This window comes from Delphinus delphis, chromosome 6, assembly GCF_949987515.2.
Source record: "Delphinus delphis chromosome 6, mDelDel1.2, whole genome shotgun sequence".
In the NCBI taxonomy this organism is placed as follows: Eukaryota; Metazoa; Chordata; class Mammalia; order Artiodactyla; family Delphinidae; genus Delphinus; species Delphinus delphis.
The window spans coordinates 113545212-113560720 of NC_082688.1; the positions used below are offsets into that span (position 1 = coordinate 113545212).

The 15509-nt window shown below is 42.3% G+C and overlaps 1 protein-coding gene across 1 annotated transcript in view; it reads left to right on the forward strand.

Moving 5' to 3' along the window:
* Positions 1-15509, forward strand: part of LOC132427625 (probable ATP-dependent RNA helicase DDX60) — a 78766-nt gene that overhangs the window by 35829 nt on the left and 27428 nt on the right. Inside the window, exons 18-25 of the mRNA XM_060015321.1 lie at positions 145-240; positions 3291-3406; positions 4243-4385; positions 4485-4594; positions 9510-9614; positions 10162-10290; positions 11335-11459; positions 13376-13534. Coding sequence (XP_059871304.1) covers positions 145-240; positions 3291-3406; positions 4243-4385; positions 4485-4594; positions 9510-9614; positions 10162-10290; positions 11335-11459; positions 13376-13534 — 983 coding nt within the window. The remainder of the gene's footprint in view (positions 1-144; positions 241-3290; positions 3407-4242; positions 4386-4484; positions 4595-9509; positions 9615-10161; positions 10291-11334; positions 11460-13375; positions 13535-15509) is intronic.

The window sequence follows — 15509 nt, forward strand, 5'->3', positions numbered from 1 at the left end:
ACAAGATTCAAACGAATATATCATATGCTACTTAATCAGCAGGTCCCTTCAGGAGTTTTAACTCTCTCTTTTATATTCTTAGAACTACATCTGGGTGTAGCAAGTGCTCAAAAGTGTTTGTTTGCACAATGCTTTTGTTTTTAGGTACTTATCACAGTGCCTGCCTGCTTTGAACTTCTGCTGCTAGCTCCGCATCGCCAGGCGTGGGTGAAAAGGATCAGATATGTTATATTTGATGAGGTAGGTTTGGTATTATTTCTCTGGGTTGAGTTCCTGGTTGCATAAGCGCCGCACTGAAGACATTTGCTGCTTCGGGGCATTCATCATCTGCGTGGAGTTTCGGTTGCGGAGGACACTGTCTTTCCCCTGTGAATCACGCCAGTCTTTGGGCTCCGTTTTCCTGTTCTGGCTCAGGACAGGGTATCTGTGTCTGCGGACCTCTGGATGGCAGAGGAGCTGTCTTTGGTGACCACTGTTTCAGAGGAGTAGAACTCACCACCAGGGCATAAGTTTTCCTGGACAGAGATTCCAAAAATCTGATCTTTGATCTCCAAAGCAAAGAGTTTGGGGCTATAACAATGATGTCAGTTATGTACAGTATCTTGTCAGTTGTGGTCCCAGCAGGAAACAGACGACACGCACAAAATGGACGAATTCAAGAACAGCTTTTTCAAAGGTGTGTGGGCGGGGGGAACTGTGCTGTTAGTGCAGTAGCCCAGGGCGAGGAGGTTACCCCTCAGCCTAAAGGGACAAGGAAAGATATGGTCAATGAGACCCACAGGGAGATTGAGTGTGCTGGCCGCTTTGCAAGGGTCAGCTGCCTTAGCCGAGGAGCACACCTGGCTCAGGGTAACCTGCCAGGAAGGCGGCCAATGGCACAAAGACCTCACCCTCATTTCCTTCAGGTCTCTTGCCCAGGCTCTCCTTTGGCCAAAGCCAATGGAACCAGAGAGCATTGGAGCTCTTTTGAAGTAGCCTCTGTGGGTCAGTTTCCCTGGGCAGAGAGAGCAGGATGGAAAATGATGGACGTTTATAGAGCAAATGAAGGATATTGAGAAAGTTTTTACAGCAGAATTAAGAATATTTATTCAAAGAGACTTAAAACATTATAAAAGAATTCTTTTGCTCCAAGGGGTTTTCAGTTTAAAGGGGAAAATGATGATAAGCCTGTATTTCACGTAATTTTTCCTGTTGTAAAGCTTGAAGCTACCAAGCGAGCTGTGCTTTGATTGGTTTGAATCTGACTTACTGTGTGTTTTTTTCCGCTCATTCTGTATATGCTACATCCTGAAGGCCTTGAATATTCATATTGAAAAAAAAAATCCAACAGCTTTGTCTTGGCAATCTAGAACCTTGAATTGTACTCTAGTCTCAAAGCTTTGAAATGCTGTGACATGGGGTACCTCAGTTTCCCCAATTTTATGTCAGGGTAAAGCTGACGGGCTGGTGTATTATCTGACTAGGGCAAAGCCAAATGGGCAGGGGAAGTTTTTTCTTTTTTTTAATTGTCTGGCTCTGATGGTACGTTCTTTCCAGTTGATTGCCAGGTGTCATAGTTTAATCTGTTTAAAGGAGACCATATTTGAGAATCTTCCCTAAATCTAGTTCCACTTGCTTTATTTGGTCAAAGGACATTCGTTAATTCAGCAAATATATAAGGAGTATCTCCACAGTGCCAGGCACTGTTGGTGCTGGGAATGCCCAGGGTAAGTCACAGAATCATTGGAAAAAAGAGGATAGACAGCTACGCCTACCCATGACGGTGGCAGCCCGCATCGGTGTGTATGGTGACGAGATGGATCAGTGTGACCCCACTGTGGTGATGGCAGGGAGACAGCAGGGGGACGGCTCTGCGGTGGCTGGTCAGAAAGTCTTCCCATGGGGCGACATTGAACCGAACTCTGCAAGTTCAAAAGGGGGTAAGAGCAGAAGGAACAATATATGTGGAAGCTCTGGGGTAGGAAAGATGTGGTCAGGGAACAAAGCAAAGTTCAGTGTGTCTGGAGGAAAGTGAGGGCAGGATGGGAGAGAGGCTTGAATGAAGCTGGAGAGGCAGGTTGGGGGTGGTTACTCCCAGCACAACATATACGCCCTGTTCAGGAGTTTATATTTTGTTCCTCATGCAATGGGAAGATATTGAAGAAATTTAATTGTGGACATGGCCTGATGGAATTCATCCTTGAGACGTATCTGTTGGCTGTGATGTGAAGTGATCAGGGGATGGCCTGGGAAGCTAGGAGGGTGGCCAGGAGGGTATCGTGATTGACTTGGGGGCCGTGGACATGGAGAAAATACTTAGATCTGAAAGACATTTTGGAAAGTAAGATAAAGAGGAATTATTGATGGATTGGTTATGGGAATTAAAAGAATTTGTGTCAAGATTTTCTCTTGCCTGAATTTGCCAGTATTTATGTAAACTTGGCATGGTTGATTAAAGGTAATTGGAGACCATGTATGATGATTCAGGTTTCCCTGTCTTATTTTCATTCGCTGATTTTAAATCAACTGAAAAATTATTTAATTTATTTAAAGTAAGCTAAAACAAACAAAAGCAGTTCACCCGTTTCTCCCATGCCCACCTGTTACAAATACCTATTTGTTCTCTATGTCTTTGAGCTTGTTTTTTTGTGTGTGGGTTTTTTTTTTTTTAAGATTTCACATGTGAGATCATTATTTGTCTTTTTATGTCTGATTTGTTGATTTATTTCACTTAGCGTAATGCCCTTGAGGTCCTTCCATGTTGTCACAAATGGGAAGATTTCATTCTTTTTTATGGCTGAATAATATTCCATTCTGCATATACATACCACAATTTCTTTATCCACTCATCCTTTAGTGGACACTTAGATTGCTTCATGTCTTGGCTGTTATACATAGTGCTGCAATTAACATGGGGAATGCTTATATCTTTTGGTATATCTTTTGGTATTCTTTGGATAAATACCCCGAAGTGGAATTGCTGGATCATACGGTAACTCTATTTTTAGGTTTTTGAGGAACCTCCATACTGTTTTCCGCAGTGGCTGCACCAGTTTACATTCCCACCAACAGTGCACAAGCGTTCTCTTTTCTCCACATTCTTGCCAACACTTGTTATTTGTGTTCTTTTTGATGGTGTCCGTTCTGACAGAGGCGAGTGATATCTCATGTGGTTTTGATTTTCATTTCTCGATGACTGGTGATGTTGAGCATCTTTTCATGTGCCTGTTGGCCATCTGTTTGTTTTCTTTGGAAAAATATCTCTTCAGACCTTCTGCTCATTTTTAATGGAGAATTTTTGTCTTTAATAGGTCCACTGTCTTGGTGGAGAAATTGGAGCAGAAGTCTGGGAGCATCTCCTTGTCATGATCCGCTGTCCCTTCCTGGCCCTTTCTGCTACCATTAGCAACCCGGAGCATCTCACCGAGTAGGCATTAGCTTCTAGTCCGGATACAATGCTTATCTATTTTGAATGTTTGAATGTCATGCTTTCTATCTGGGTTCTGGAGAGTTTCATAACTTTCTGGTGAATTTATTACCTTATCTCTGGATATTCAAGGAACAGAGTCACCCCTCCTGGCAGGTGCTGAGCAAGCCCACACTCTATAAAGGAAAATCAAGGGTTCTCCCAGCTGGATCTGCAGCTGACTAGGAAATTTCCCCCATATCTCAAAAAAGGTTCACCGGAAGTTATCCATTTATGTTTCTTTTTCTTTGTCCTTTACCAAGAAATAAAATTAAAATGGTATAATGACATGCTCTGCCATGGACCTTGAGATTTCTTACGTTGTCCCACTTTGTAGATGCTTAGAAAGATAGTGAAGCCTTATTGGTTGAAAACCCCATATTATTTATCCACGGGGCTAGATTTTTGCCCACCAACAACAACAATTATAGCAAAGACTCCTATTTGCCAGGTGCTGTTCTAAGTGCTTTGCATATGTTAATTTATTTTAAATGGCCAACAACCCTTATGATTTATTATTTTCATTACTACTGTTAGATAGTCTTTTCCATACTGCTATTATTATTTCCATTTTAAATGTGGAAAATGAGGCCCAGAGAGATTTTGTGATCCAACCGAGAGCTTCAGCCCATGGTAAGGAGGCTGGGATTCGATCTTAGGTCATCTGGCTCCAGGGCCTATTCCCTTCAGTAATTTTTAAGGCACATAGAATTTTCTTTATTTAAAGTACTTTAAAATCCTTTCACAGGAAGTGGTTCCATGTTCTGCCTAAATAATACGTAATTTAAATTTTTAAGGTGGCTACGATCCATAAAACAGTACTGGAAACAAACGGACAGTATGATAGAAAAAAATACTGCTTCTTCAAGAAATGCCGGCTGCCGCGCCAGTTCTCACCAAGACTACTTACTGAGGAAGCAGTCGTATAAAGTGAGACTTGGTATGTTTGACATATTCATAGGAATTTTATCTTTTCCTTTCAAGTTATTCCAGCCATTGTGTGTTCATTCATTTGGAAATCCTTGCTCTTCATTTCCAGTGCTCTATGCAGAGAGATACAATGATTTAGAGAAGCACATATGTTCAGTAAACAATCATGACATCTCCTTTGACCATTTTCACCCGTGCGCTGCGCTGACCGTGGACCATGTGAGTGATGGTTCCGCCATGTTTGTTCTGAGCCACATCGGTGGTTTGTATCATATTGCAAAGCTGCCTGGGCGACACTCATCAGAATTACAGAATCGATGCTCTGTAACAGATATTGAACCTGAGTTTTAAGAGTAACAAGAATAACTTCATAGTTTTCATCTGCTCCTGAGTGGTGTCTACATCTGCAAAGCTTAAGAATGACTGAACATCTTAACCTGAAGTTTTTTGGAGTCGATTTTCTTTATTCTTTGCCCATTTTCCTTCTTCTCAGCACCTGTGTCCCATCTGTCCACCTTCAAGGACACTAACTCTTCTCTTAATGCAGCTACAACTGTGTGTGGACAGTACCTTGTACGTGTGAGAATCTGATTGCTGTGAATTAGGTCAAACAAGGAAAAGACACTTTTCACTAACATAGCAATCACATGACTTTTTGGTAGTGAATCAGTAAGGTGGAGGTCTTAAGGGGACCTCATGTGGCGCACTGGGGTTTGAGTGGGGGAAGATTTCTTAATTTTTCTTGCATATTATTTTTCCTCTTTCCTTCTCTTCTCAGGAATGGCCCATTAAAGCTCTGGTTGCCTCTCAAAGTGATAATTAAGCAATAGTTTGCCTTCCTTCCAAGACTGGATAAGTTAAATATACTCTAAATTCTGTTGTCAGATGAGCCTTCTAAATGGACAGTTTTTCAGGCACATGGAGGTTTCTTTATTTAAGATATTCGATGTCACACGGAGTAGTTCCATGTTCTGCCTAAATAGTCACCTGGATCAGAAAGCTAATTTAGATGAATAATTAGTAAGGGTAATTCTGATCCTGCCGAGCCTCTAGTGGCTTTTCTTTGGAACCGGCAAAAGGCACAGCTCCTTAGCTAGGCTTCCCAGGTCTTCTGGGAACTGGCCCCAAGTCCTTTCTGTTCATCCACTTGATGGATTTTACCTGGAAGCCCTCATGATTTGTATATAAACTGGAGTGTTTCAGCACAGATGCAAAGTGCCCGTTGTCCAGACTCTGTTCATCTTTGATGATTCTTCTAATGGGAAACCTGTCCAGAATCCTCTGTGACTTCCTTAGCTGGATGGAATCTTCTCTCCGTAGCACCTTGTCTATATTTTTCTTGTATGACAACAGTTATGGCCAGCTTGCTGCTGAAGTTCTTTACATGCTTGTCTTCTTACTAGACTAAGTCCTTGAAGACAGAGTTTGTGTCCTTGTAGTTTGTAACTAACTGCTATGTATATAAAATTAAAATGTATATTACACAAATATAGCCAACCCAAATGGAGCACTTACTTTGGGTTCTAAGAATTTTACGTATTTTGTCTCTTTTAACCATCACCATTTTAGGATACATGCTGTATTGATATTCCCATTTGGCAAGTGAGGAAGGTGGGGCAGAGAGAACTTGTATCACTGAGGAAGGGGTGGGGCTGGGATGCAGTCTCAGATAGACCGATTCCAGAGCCTGCAGTCGTATCATTGTATTCTGGACAATCTGGTGGACAAATGCCTGGGTGAGGGAGTGAGTGAGAATCACTTTATAGCCTTTGGGCTGTGATGCAGTAGCTTCTAAAAGCAACGGAATGAATCCTAGCGATGGTAATTTTCCAACAGGATTTTATTCTGGAACTTTCTCTCTTGTGCGGCAGTGGCTCTGTTTACACTCTAAAGAAAACTAAAATGTAGACAAAATTCCAGTGACCTAACTCACATCCCCAAACTAGAATAGTGATGATAACCCAAAAATTGATAAGACTCCCTTCTCTGTCTTCCTCTCCTTTTCTCTTCTCTTTCCACATTATTTCCTGGTGTTTTTAAGTAGCGTAGTATTTTCACAGTCACTTGTTGTGTTTAGATGGTGCAGGGAAGGTTGTCTTTAAACAGCAGTGAGCACGGTGGTTGGGAGAACTTGGCGAGGTGGGCATTTTGGTCCAAGTGCCTTTCCTCTATCTCAGTACCTATTAATGAATCAACTGGGAAGCTGCTCCAGCTCCTGTAACCCCACGTGACCTCTGCAAACGTCACGCTGCTGCATGAGTCTCCTTCAGGCTCCCGGACATTGGCAGTAGGAACGGGCCTTGGACAGTGTTAAATATGTATTTTGGCAGCTGTGTGTATGGGATGTTTCCTAAAGCATCAGTGGTAAAAAAGCAAGTCGGCCTTTCTGAAAGAGATGCTTCCTGATCTTGTGTAGTAGACCTCAGATTGATGTGCGAGAGTGGGTGGCGTGGAAAAGTGTAACGAACTGTGGCAACGTATAGAGTAGTGCCGTCCCCCTTGGGCTTCCGCTCTGTAGCTCTGTCACAAGGGCGGTCCCAGAAGGGAGGGGTGCAGGATGAGTGAGGTGAGGGAGTGCCCACCTTCACATGAGGCTCGTTTCTGGCAGAGTGGAGAGTTATCCGGCCCCCCAGGGACAGCTGCAGGCTGCCGGGGGTGGGGTGGGCTGACGGTGTCACCCCCAGCAAGCGTGGGAGGAGCCGAGCCACTGGTCTTTTTCGCCTGCACGTGGAGCAGTGCTTCCGTCACCTGCGAGGTTGGGGACGATGTGATTTGCCCAAACAACATCGTGAGTAATGCTGTGTGTTCATAAATGAAGGAGGGTGTGAATCTGTGACCTTTTATGTCTCTTCCTTTTACACCTGGGCTGGCTCAGTTTTTTACCAGCTTGTAAGTTATCGTATCGTGAAGGCCAGCTGAAGGGAATGCCCAGCTTTTAGCCACAGAGTCCTGAAATTGATTAAAAACATTAAGACCTGTAGGTTGGTCATTCATCAGTCACAGCGAGAGTTGAGGCATCGATCACGTGCCAGGCGGTTTACTAGGCCTGTGCCACGTATTACGTAACTTAATTCTGACAACAAATCCGTGGCAAAGGCAGAATTGCCCTCCATGGTAGAAATAAGGACACGCAGGCTTTTTTAAAAGCTTAAAAGCCCTAAGAAATCATAAGCATTCTCGTGACCAAAACAGAAGATTTGTGTCTTAAAAATTATGATAGTTCTTGGATTTATTTTATTTAGGCAAAATAATTTGCCACTTTTAAGTAGTAATAATAAGAGAAGAAAATGCTAACATTCCAAAATAACATATTCATGTACTATTTGGCAAAATGTAGTTTTTTCTGTTCAGTCAGTTCAGTGCTCAGACTCAGATGCTGAACAGTGATTCCAGGAAATCACCTGCATCCTATAGATTTTTACAAGCCTCCTTCAAAGCCTGGTTGATTATTTTAATTGAAATACGTTTGACATAAAACCTTGTATAAGTTTAAGGGGTGCAGCATGTTGATTTGATACATTTATTTTGCAGTGTGTCTGCCACCTGTGTCAAGTCTGAGTCCTCATCCCTTTTTATTTCTTTAACATCTTTTACTTTTTATTATTTTTTAAAATTTATTTATTTATTTTTGGCTGCGTCAAGTCTTCGTTGCTGCGCGCAGGCTTTCTCTAGTTGTGGCAAGCGTGGGCTACTGTTCGTTGTGGTGCGCGGGCTCTTCATTGCAGTGGCTTCTCTTGTCACGGAACACGGGCTCTAGGCGTGCGGGCTCAGTAATTGTGGTGCACGGGCTCAGTAGTTGTGGCTCGTGGGCTCTAGGGCGCAAGCTCAGTAGTTGTGGCGCACGGGCTTAATTGCTCCACCTTCTCGGACCAGGGATAGAACCCATGGCCCCTGCATTGTCAGGCGTATTCTTAACCACTGAGCCACCAGGGAAGCCCCGCATCCCTTTTTTGTGGTGGGACAATTAAGATCTAGTCTCTCAGCATGTTTGGTGTTCATAATACAGCTTTGTTTTCTGTAATCACCATACTGGGCATTAGCTCTTCAAGACTTATTTATCTACTAGTTTAAAAAGGTTTAAAAAACCTGTACTGATGTATTTATCTTGTTTGCTTTTAGCACAGTCTGTAAGGTGGCAGGACAGATATTTTGATCCTATATTGTAGATGAGGAACTGGCATTTAGAGGTGGAATTAGAACTAGACCTTCTGATTCAAACTTGATTGCACTTTCCATCCTACTAAACAATTTTTTTCAGCTGTATTGTTTGGGGTGGCTTTTTTTAGCCCAGAACTTCCAAACCTGAGTTTCATAACTTAGTAGCTGTTTACGAAAACAAGTTTCTTATTGTCAAATAATTTTGGAGAAATCTGGATACTGTAGCCCCTTCTTGGAGATTTAACATTTCCAGTGAGAGCCCTTGAGGAAGCCTATTCCTAGAATAAAACCCCCCTGTCCTCAACTTTTCTTTTGAAGAAAACCTGCCAGCGTCTCAGGGATCATAGTTTCACAGGCAGTGGATTCGTAGCAACAGTGGTTGAATCCAGTAGCATTTACTGCAGTAAAGGGTTTTGGAGAACAGGAATTTTTAATTTATATTTTAAAATATTTGTGGAAAAATAATGACATGGATATCCAGAAGGCTTAGCAGAACCAAGTCAGTAACCTGGGGAGAAGTTTCCTTGAGTGTCGTGAAGGTGACCTTCAAGTTATCATAGGACTTGAGAAAATCAGATTTGCCCCTTTTAGCCTGGCTTGGTGCTCAAAAGCCAGGAATCATATTCATAATTAAATCAGTTCCACTTCCAGTTACAGGGTGGAGGCTGTGTGTTCTTGTCTAAACTGAGTCCACAGATCTTTGAGCCTCCCAGCCCTCATAAGAGAATTGGCTCAGCTGAAACCTCTTAGGAAATATAAAAACCTTTCGGTGGGCTTTTGAGTTTTTTTCTCTCTTGGTAAATCAGGGACACTCTCGGTTAGTATTTTGTTTGCACTGAGCCATTACTGAGCATGTTAGATCAGTGCTGTTTTCAGTGTCTTTGGGTTCATGATAATGAGTGATGCTGAGGCAGAGGATGGAACGTCAGATGGAATAGAAGGAATATTAAATTTTTCAATTTTATTTTAAACATAGATTGAAAAGTTTGGATTCCCTTCTGATCTTACCCTTTCGCCTCGAGAAATGATCCAGCTTTATGATACCATGTTTGAATTCTGGGAAGGTTGGCCCAGGGCTCAGGTAAATAGTAATTCTGCAATTATTTTGAATTGATTGAAGTGGATGGTACCTGCTGCTCACAAAGACAAGCTCTCACTCTTTCTAATCACTTGCATCTGATCTTTGAAAGTTACCTGTGGACTCTTTGCAAAATAAGGTCGCCCCTTCTCTAGACAGCCTTCCTCCTGACGGTCTGTGTTTTCCTGTAACTGGGCGGAATGCCCCTGAACTCCTGAGCACGCTTCCTCTTTCACTTTCTGTGATAGGACAATCCTTTCATCTCCCCTCCTATGTGCTGGGTCCTGGGTTTCTGTTCCTGCCTTTCTCTCTTCTCGCGCCCCTCCCTTCTCTCTGTCCATCTTTGTTCATCTCCTGTTTGTTTTTGCTGCACATTCTGCCTTAAGAGTTCACCATCCTATTAGGTTTACACACCAGAAATGTTGGGGAGATAGAAGTTCATCCTCTACTCTCAAGACGCTTGTAATTCTGTTAGTGAGACATATTGCTGAGAAACACTTTTGGATTTTCTTGCATGATTTTATTGAATTTTGTGGTATTCCTTTTCAAGGAGTTGTGTCCGGAGGAATTCGTTCATTTTAAGAATAAAATAGTCATTCGAAAGGTGGATGCTAGAAAGTATGAAGAGAGCTTAAAGGCAGAACTGACGGGCTGGGTGAAGAGCGGTCACGTCCAGGAGGTAATTATCACACATGTTTTGGGTGAAGCACCTCTGTGTTCTTGTCCCCTTGAGTTGTGCTGTGCAGTCATTACTATTTTCTGGCTTTCTTTAATCTTTAGCTTCCATTGTAGGATTTTCAGTTGAGCACGAAGTCCGGTGATTCTGAGATAGACTAGAGAGAGAGAAAGGACCTATGTCCTTGTCTTGTCCTCTGTTCCTGCCCTGGCGTGTGCTCCACGTTCTGACGGATGAGGACAGAGGGGCCCTTTCCTGGTCATGATGCTCGGGAATCACAGTGACAGCAGCTGAGGAGAGCTTTTCATCCCTTTATCTCTTTTTCATCTGGAAAGTTTTTTTTATCTTTTATGATTTTTATTTTAATTTGTAGGAACTATTTTTGTATTACAACCTTAGTCCGGGGTCGTATGAGTTACGAATATTTGTTTTAAGTAAGTTGCTGGTCTTTTTATTTTGGAGTTTGCTCTGTTGTCACATATTAAGGTTTCTGATTTTGGGGGTGTGACATATATTAGAGTTTTCTCAGGTGAGTTTTTCCCATTCTATTTTAACTAACCTCCTGCTCCTATATAATTATATTTTATTCCACTTATTTTGTCAAGAAAAACCTTTAAAATGTATTTGTAAGTGATACGTGATATAGAGAGAAACTTATATCATGTATATATATGTTACATGAGGTAGAGAGAAACTGATTTACCCCACCTCCTGCCATGTAGTGGAACCAGCATCATTTACCAAATGATCCTCTTCCTGACTGATTTGTGTTGCCTTAAAAAATTGCATGTTAAATTGCACGCGTGCATGTGCGTGGGTATTACTGTTTATCTTTTTGTTCTCTCGTATATGATATATAAATGTTGATTTATATATTTCTTTTGCAATGTTTTATTTTATACTTTCATTATTTTTGTTTTTGTTACATAGTCTATTAAAGAACCACAGAAATATAGATTAGATAACTATGAAAATGTTTTAGCCAGAGGCAGGAAATCATGTCTTCATTACGCAGAATTTACAATAATTTTCTTTTCACTGCTACAGGCCAGAATGGTCCTGAGGAATCTTCGTCCTCCTTCGGTTGTTAGTTCAGAAAACATGGCACGTATGTTTCCACGTCTTGTTGAAAAGCTAAGACAAATGGAGAAGTTACCTGCACTGTTTTTTTTGTAAGTCATTTAATTTGTTTTTGGTTGTAATTTGTATTAGATGCATTCTTTTAAGTAGAGGGAAGTTACGCAAACTTGACTCTTGTAAAATAGTGTTCAATACGATTTTTGGTGCCCTTTTGTTATTAGAGCGCCGATTTAAAACTACACCTTTCTAGTTTAGTTCTTACAAAAATAATTTTACTTGTGCTGTTACATATCACCTTCTTTATTTGGTTTTCCTTCTCCATTTCTTCTTCTCCTTTTACTCTAAACTAGTGTATTTTTAATTAGGTCTTGTTAATTTTCAGTCAATACCTAGGTTTTTTACAAAAGAGATCGAATGTTTATGCACACAATTACCCCACATAAAATTAAAGTAGCCTTGCAATATGCTAGTTTAAATCCCAAGGTGCCAGGAAGTCTGGACCATATGTCCCTAGGGATTTCCATTTCAAAAGGTATAAAGCCCAGACTCTGGAGACTTTTCTGGATTGTAGAGGCCAGTAACCCCTGGGTTTACCTGGTCCCTAGAAAGAAATAGTCACAATCCAAGAAGTTAGGATGAAAACCCCCAATTCTCTCCATCCTGCGTAAAAGAGCAAAATTTTACTGTACGATCTCACTTGTATGTGGAATCTGAGAAAGCCTTACTCATAGAAACAGAGTAGATTCGTGGTTTCCAGGGACATGGGGGCGAGAGAAAGGGAGGAGATGCTGGTCTAAGGTACAGACTTCCAGTTATGTAATGAATAAGTCCTGAGGATCTAATTCCATCATGGTGACTACAGGTAACAGTACTGTATTGCATACTTGAAAGTGGCTAAGAGTAGATTTGAAATGTTCTCACCACAAAAGGAAAGAAAGGTAACTTTGTGAGGTGGTGGTTTTGTGAACTAACCTTATTACAGTCATCGTTTTGCTATATTTACCTTTATCAACTTGTCATGTTTTGTATAACTTAAACGTATGCAGCGTTATATGTCAATTATGTCTCAATAAAACTGAAAACAAAAACACACAGAGAAAAGCAAAGGAGGCACTAAAATTCACAAAAGATTTGGCCGTCAAGAAATCTGACTTATTTCACTAACCATAATATTCTCTAGTGAAATAAGTCAGACAGAGAAAGACGAATACTGTATGCTATCACTTATATGTGGAATCTAAAAAATAATACAAATGAATGTGTAAGTAAAACAGAAACGGTCACACAGACATAGAAAACAAACTTACGGTTACCAAAGGGAAGAGGAAAAGTGGGGAGGGACAAATGAGGGGTTTGGGATTAACAGATGCAAACTACTATATATTAGATAGGCAACAAGGACCTATTGTATAGCACAGGGAATGATAGCCCTGATCTTGTAATAACCTAAATGGAATAGAATTTTCAAAAATACTGAGTTACCATGTTGTACAACTGAAACTAACATGATATTGTATATCAACTGTACTTCGGAAAAAAAAAATATCTAACACTAAGGGTCTTTGATGCTGTTACAAGACAGACCTAAAGACCAGTGGAATTAGACACAAGAACAACTACAATAACAATAAAAATAAATAAAAAGGAGTAAAACAATTTTTTCTCACCTCTTAAGAGAGGAAGAAGGAACATCTCTCTTCTGTAAATAGAGAAAATCCATTGTTATCTGTTCCTTGCCTGTGGCGTGCCTGACCCCTCTTCCAGGAGAAATCTCTGGGGGCTCTGCTTGCCATTGCCCCAGGGGGGGACTTCCTGTTTCCTGTAAGGCGGTTAATGATGGGTCTGCCGACCCAGAACACCTCGTGTGCCTGTTCAGGATGAAGCTCATAAAAGTGGAGATTAAAAACTCAACAGCTGTGTGTCAGGATGACAGCAGTGGATGGCTATATGACTGAATTGTATTTATCACATTAATTTCAAGGCAAGCGTTCTTTTCCTTTGTTTCCAGATTTAATTTAGGGGCTGTAGAGAGAAGCGCTGGAAGTGTGAAAAGGTTCCTAGAGATAAAGCAACAGAGCAGAAGGCTCCTCAAGGCTGATAAGGAGGACTATGACATGGAGAGCAAACTTCGAAAAGTTAGAAAATCCCTTGAGAAACAGAAGACAATGTGAGTATGTGACTCAACGCACTGGTGGTTGGAAGGCTGAAATACGTCACAAGTCCCAACAGGAATGTACACTGGGCTATGCAGACATCCTAGCTGTCCCTTATTTGCAGGCCGGTTCTGTGCTTCGGAGAACTGTGTGTGCTCCTGGCTCCTGCCTTGTTCTCGGTGTCTAATTCTGATGACTCTGCGTCTGAGATGCGTCTTTCCTTCCTCCCACCCTCCCATCCTCAGTGGCAGCCTGGTCTGGACGGGCCCGCATCTTCCTCGGGCGATCACAGAGGTCTTCTTCTTGGACTTGGGAGCTCCGAGGCTCACCACCCTGCGGTGTAGCTGACACCACTCTTGCTGACATTCTCATTGATTAACTTACCCACACTCACTGTTCCTTCTCCTGGGCCATTGTTGGTGGACCACCATCTTTGGAGTTTTGCCCTCACTTTTTCAGATCACGTCCTACTACTCTCATCCTTCAATACTCAATATTTACTCTTCTCCCTGCGTGCCACGTCCTCCTGCACTTTCCCGTGACATGGCCCTTCTGCCTTGAGGTCCCTCCTTCCCTCTCACCCCCAGAGCTTCTGCTCATGAGTTCGCTGTGCCTCTCTGAAGCTCGCCCTCATGCCCCACTTAGATTTAGTGCCCTTTCTCCCGGGCTCTTGCTACGCTGCAGTATTTAGTAGGTCGATTACGATGTGTTGCTGTCTTATTCCTAAATCGTTAAGCTCTCTCACAGCAGGGACCGTGCATTTTCCTCTTTTTATTAATATGTCCAGTTGTTATCGAATGACTCGGGTCCTGATTCTCGCTGGACCCGATTACATACTCACAGATGTCGGCAGAAAGGAAAGGTTCCTTTAATCAGGATGCCGGCAATGTGGGGAGATGGTGGACTCAGTGTTCCCCCAAAACCACCTCTGAGATTCTGTTCGGCCATGGAAGTTTTAAAGGGAAGGAGGAGAGTAATCTCAGTTAATCACTGAGATGGGGGGTCAGGGTCATCGCCGTCCCCCACTATGTGCAGGCTCGTGGAATCCTCGTCATCTTCCTCTAGGTGTTCTCTCAATCACGCCATTTGTTGGGGAGATTACTGAAGGGGAAACTTGGGAAGAGATCTGGTCACCTGTTAATTACTGACTCTTCTCTCCTCCTTCTTTGATCTGCAGAAAGAACCGATACGTTAGGCAAAGTATTGCGTGATCTAAAGACTTGAAAGGTGTACTTGGGCCGGAGATGAGTAGAGCATGGGGTGCCTGGTGAAAAGTCACGATACAGCTCTGCTAAAGTGACAAGGAAAGGGGCTTCCTGCTGAGGGCGGTTTCCTGTAAAGAGCTGCTTACAAAGTCTTAACACATTGCTTGGCAGGTCACAGCTGGTCCATAAATATTTTGCAATGATTGGTAGTTATTTCCCTGAAAGTTGAAACAGCTTTTAGAGCTTCTCGGGCTCAGATTTTTCATATTCCGGAGCAGGTCAGAATTTCCTGCTGACACTTCTGTGTCTCTTCCTTCTGCCTGTTATGCTGTTTCCCTGGAAGTGATGGTAGGTGTCAGCCTTTTCAATCACTAGACAGCTTAGACACTTAGCTTTTCTTCAGGACGCTGGCAGTCACGATGTCACGTTGCATTAGTGACCAACAAGCCAAGCTTTAAAAATAAGACGAATGTTTTCGTGAACTAAGAATGCTGCTGTCATATCGGTAAACAAAGGATGTTGCAGCCAGCAAGCTGCTGCTTTCCCCGGCAGCGCACCCTGAGGGGACTCAGGATGGGAAAGCACAGGACACTGGCCCCAGAGAGCTGAGGTGCACATCAAAGGAACGATTCCAGTGAGTCCAGACTTTGCATCTTCCCATACACAGAAAAGCGTTAAATTCCTTAAACTGGAGGTGTCTGGTTTTCTTTAATTAGCAGTGATCCTTTGATGTTCGGACCACCTGGTCTTTGTTGCAGAAACTCTTGTGCGTCCTGGCTCCTCC